The sequence below is a fragment of the Eriocheir sinensis genome, unplaced genomic scaffold (genome assembly GCF_024679095.1).
Source record: "Eriocheir sinensis breed Jianghai 21 unplaced genomic scaffold, ASM2467909v1 Scaffold1933, whole genome shotgun sequence".
Lineage (NCBI taxonomy): Eukaryota > Metazoa > Arthropoda > Malacostraca > Decapoda > Varunidae > Eriocheir > Eriocheir sinensis.
Window position 1 is genome coordinate 5675 of NW_026111332.1, and position 3505 is coordinate 9179.

The window sequence follows — 3505 nt, forward strand, 5'->3', positions numbered from 1 at the left end:
CCCACGCCTTCATCGCTACTTGGGTCTCCAGGTTCGGCTTCCCTCAGCCTCACCTCAAAGGCCCGCTTTTTAAACGTTCGTGTTAGCAAATAGCAACCGCAAAGCCCACGTCGCATCTTGTCTTACTAACATCGCGAACGCGTTTTTTAAACACCGAAAAGGAGACCCTACGTGGTGCTTGGCCAAGCAGACACCAACCCCACTTTCCGCACAGGTTGGCAGCTCTGAAGCGTCTCGTGTGACCAGCCAACCAATCAGCTGATCAGTGTTTACATTCCTCCTACGGTCCTACCAGAGCAGCAGATCAGTCTGGAGTTGCAGCCCACAAGAGAAACACCGACATGGCGACACCAGGCAAAGGAGCACCACTCAGCCAAGGGCAAAAGAAATTCCTGCTGGAGCTGGTGTCGGAGAAGCCTGTCCTGCAGGATAAGTCTCACGGGATGGCGGTCACCCTTGAGAAGGTCAAGGCGTGGCAAGAGATTGCTGCAGCCTTCAGCCTGAATTACCCGGCCGATCCCAAGTCGGAGAAACAACTTAAGCGAGCATGGGAATACACGAAGATGAGGTAAGAATATATTGCATGGAGAGAGGTTGTGTAGGGTGAGGCTGTGGACTGATGGTGTTGAGGGTGTGGAGAGTGAGGGCGTGGAGACTGATGGTGGTGAGGGCGTGGAGAGTGACTGTGGTGAGGGTTGTGATTTGTAACCGTTTTTGTAATATGTATTATCTTATTCCTTTCATAGGGCAAAGAAGAACCACAGCCACCGTGTGCGGCACATGTTTGCAACTGGTGGAGGGAAAGCCATGCCTTCACCGCCTAAAGAAGACCAGCTGATCATGTCAACCCTCTCGCGGGAGCTGGAACCTGCGACCCAGCAGTGTGACACCCTGGATCCAAACATTGTGGTCGTGGATGCCTCTGAAGTTGGTAAGTTCCAGTATTTATATATATAGTACTACCACGTTGTTTTGAAGTAATTTCCTTAATACATGGTGGATTTTAATATAAATGTAACTTGTAAGGTTCTGGAAATTCAGCACATTAATATAATTAGATAGATTTACTTCTGATTATAAATTTTATCTTTTGGTCTCGTCTCCATCGGCATTTCATGGAAGAGCAGAGTAATGGCAGCCAGAGGTTCCTTCGTTTGTGAAAACCATTCTACGTATTGTGGAATATGCTCATCAACAAGACGCCTCGGAATATGACATCTTTATCTGAATCGTGGTTTAGTTTATTCCTAAGGAATATGACTTAAGCACTTATAGTCCAGCCAAATTGTCGAGTCAGTTTGTCTGCCACATAGTCCCAACATATCTCTTCCTCTCATATGTAAGGTAAAGGTAGCATATGATAGGAAAAAATAGGTGTTGGGACTGTGTGGCAGAGCAGAGGGGAGAAATGGACCCGCGGGAGCCTATGTCCAAACGGACTCGACAATTTGGTTGGACTAGAATTATAATTAATTAATATCCCTTGCCACTTTTCATATGATTCAATGTGACTCGTGCATTTTATCAATAGAGTAATATCATGATAGTTACCACAGTCCAGTCTCAAGTGTAACCTTCTTTTACTGCTTTTCTGAATCATAGTTAATATTATTACTGTACATCAGTGATCTTTATCTGACTTCCGCATGCACATCAAATATGGTCAAATAACTGTTTTGTTTGTATTGCCTGAGTTGGATTGTTGCTTATCACAGCTTTGACCTAAACTCTGCACCCTTTCATGTTAAGTTCACATCAATAGCGGTGTGGCTGATCCACTATACATTGAGGACCTTCTCTTTCCCGTCAGGAGCTGTGGGGGTTAAGAGAGTGGTGTGCTTAGTCTTGTGGGGGGGTTGCCAAGTTATGTAGGTATTGATATCAATCTCCATTCCAGAATTCATTGGGGAAAGTGACGAGCCTGTAACTCAGGAGCCCGATAACGCTTCCGTGCCCGAGAGCTTGCAGACACCTGGAGCTGCAGCAGCTGTCCGCTACGCCCGTCGCAAGCATCCTCCAAAAAGGCGTCAGGCAGCCTATGCAAAAATTTGTGAAACCTGTGACGGCTTAAAAGAGGAGTCACTAAAAGCTATTCGGATAGTTTGCCAGGCTGCGGAAAGTGTTATAATGGCAGCAAACAGCATCAAGGATGCAGCAGACAGCGTCAAACATGCCGCCTGCTATTTACAAGAAAAATATTAAGAATAGGCGACAGATTTTTGTACTATGGTATTAGGTTTGCAATAAAAGAGGAACATATACAAAAATAATATTTATTTGTCAGATTCCTCCAGTAAGCAAGTATTTACACATAATAACACACACACACACACAATATATATATATATATATATATATATATATATATATATATATATATATATATATATATATATATATATATATATATATATATATATATATATATATATATGGTTAATCTGGAAACTACAGCAATGGGGAGAAATGTGCTGGAAGATTATCGAGTGGATGAACACACAAATCCTAAGTTAGTCGAGCTGACTAACTTTCCCTACTAGAGCCGAGGTGCCTAGAATGAGTGGCAAAGTTAGTCAGGCTGAGTAATATACTTTAGTCAAATTCTGACAAACCAACTAGTAAAGCTGAGTACGTCATTAGTAAAAAAAATCTGACTAACTAATTCATAATATTCACTGTTTTGACTAACTGCATTGATCAAGCTGAGCATGTCCTTCATCAATATTGACTAACCACATCGTTCACACTGAGTATGGCCGTCATCAAAACAGCATGTTTGACCAGTTCCAAATGTGTTGTGAATATTGTTGATATGCAGAGCTGATCACCTTTGAGGAATGCGTACCTGAATGTCTGGTCAAATACAGTAAATGGTCCACTAACGATTGAACAAAAACAGTGTACCTATATGCAAGTCGTAAATCATAGAATACTGTATGGCCTTCAGCTAAAGGTCACAAAAAGAATGTACTAAGAAACCCGATATATTAAAGTGAAAAAATAAATTGTACATCTATTTTTGTACAATTAGAAAATAACATATACAGTACACATTTTCTAAAACCAGATTTCATCAATATTAGAAACAGAATGACTAAAAGTAGTCAATAAACTAAATCCGTATTCATTTCACCACAATGTAAATAAACTTGATACACATAGTACCACTCCATTATAACACTACACTTCATAAATATGTAATATGACAGTAGAAAAATACATACATGTAGCCATCTAGCTACGCAAGTAGTGACCCAGATTTATATACACATCTGAACACCAGTCCACACTATGCAACTTTTTTTGTCAACTCGATTTTCGTGTTGCCGCAACAATTTGCAGGCGACAGTGGCCATTAAAACAATTCATATAAAGTACAAACTAATTAGAACATAAGTAATCATTATATTAAGAAATTTAAGCATAATAATGATAATAATAATAATAATAATAATAATAATAATAATAATAATAATAATAATAATAATAATAATATGAAAATGAA

At 40.0% G+C, this 3505-nt stretch overlaps 1 protein-coding gene across 1 annotated transcript; it reads left to right on the forward strand.

Moving 5' to 3' along the window:
• Nucleotides 1-279: 279 nt before the first annotated feature.
• LOC126990721 (myb/SANT-like DNA-binding domain-containing protein 3) lies at nucleotides 280-2026 on the forward strand (the record flags this gene model as incomplete). Its single annotated transcript, XM_050849396.1, has 3 exons — nucleotides 280-568; nucleotides 747-931; nucleotides 1898-2026. Coding segments are annotated over exons 1-3 (541 nt in total), but the record flags the coding sequence as incomplete, so codon positions are not given.
• Between the last annotated feature and the right edge of the window lie 1479 nt (nucleotides 2027-3505).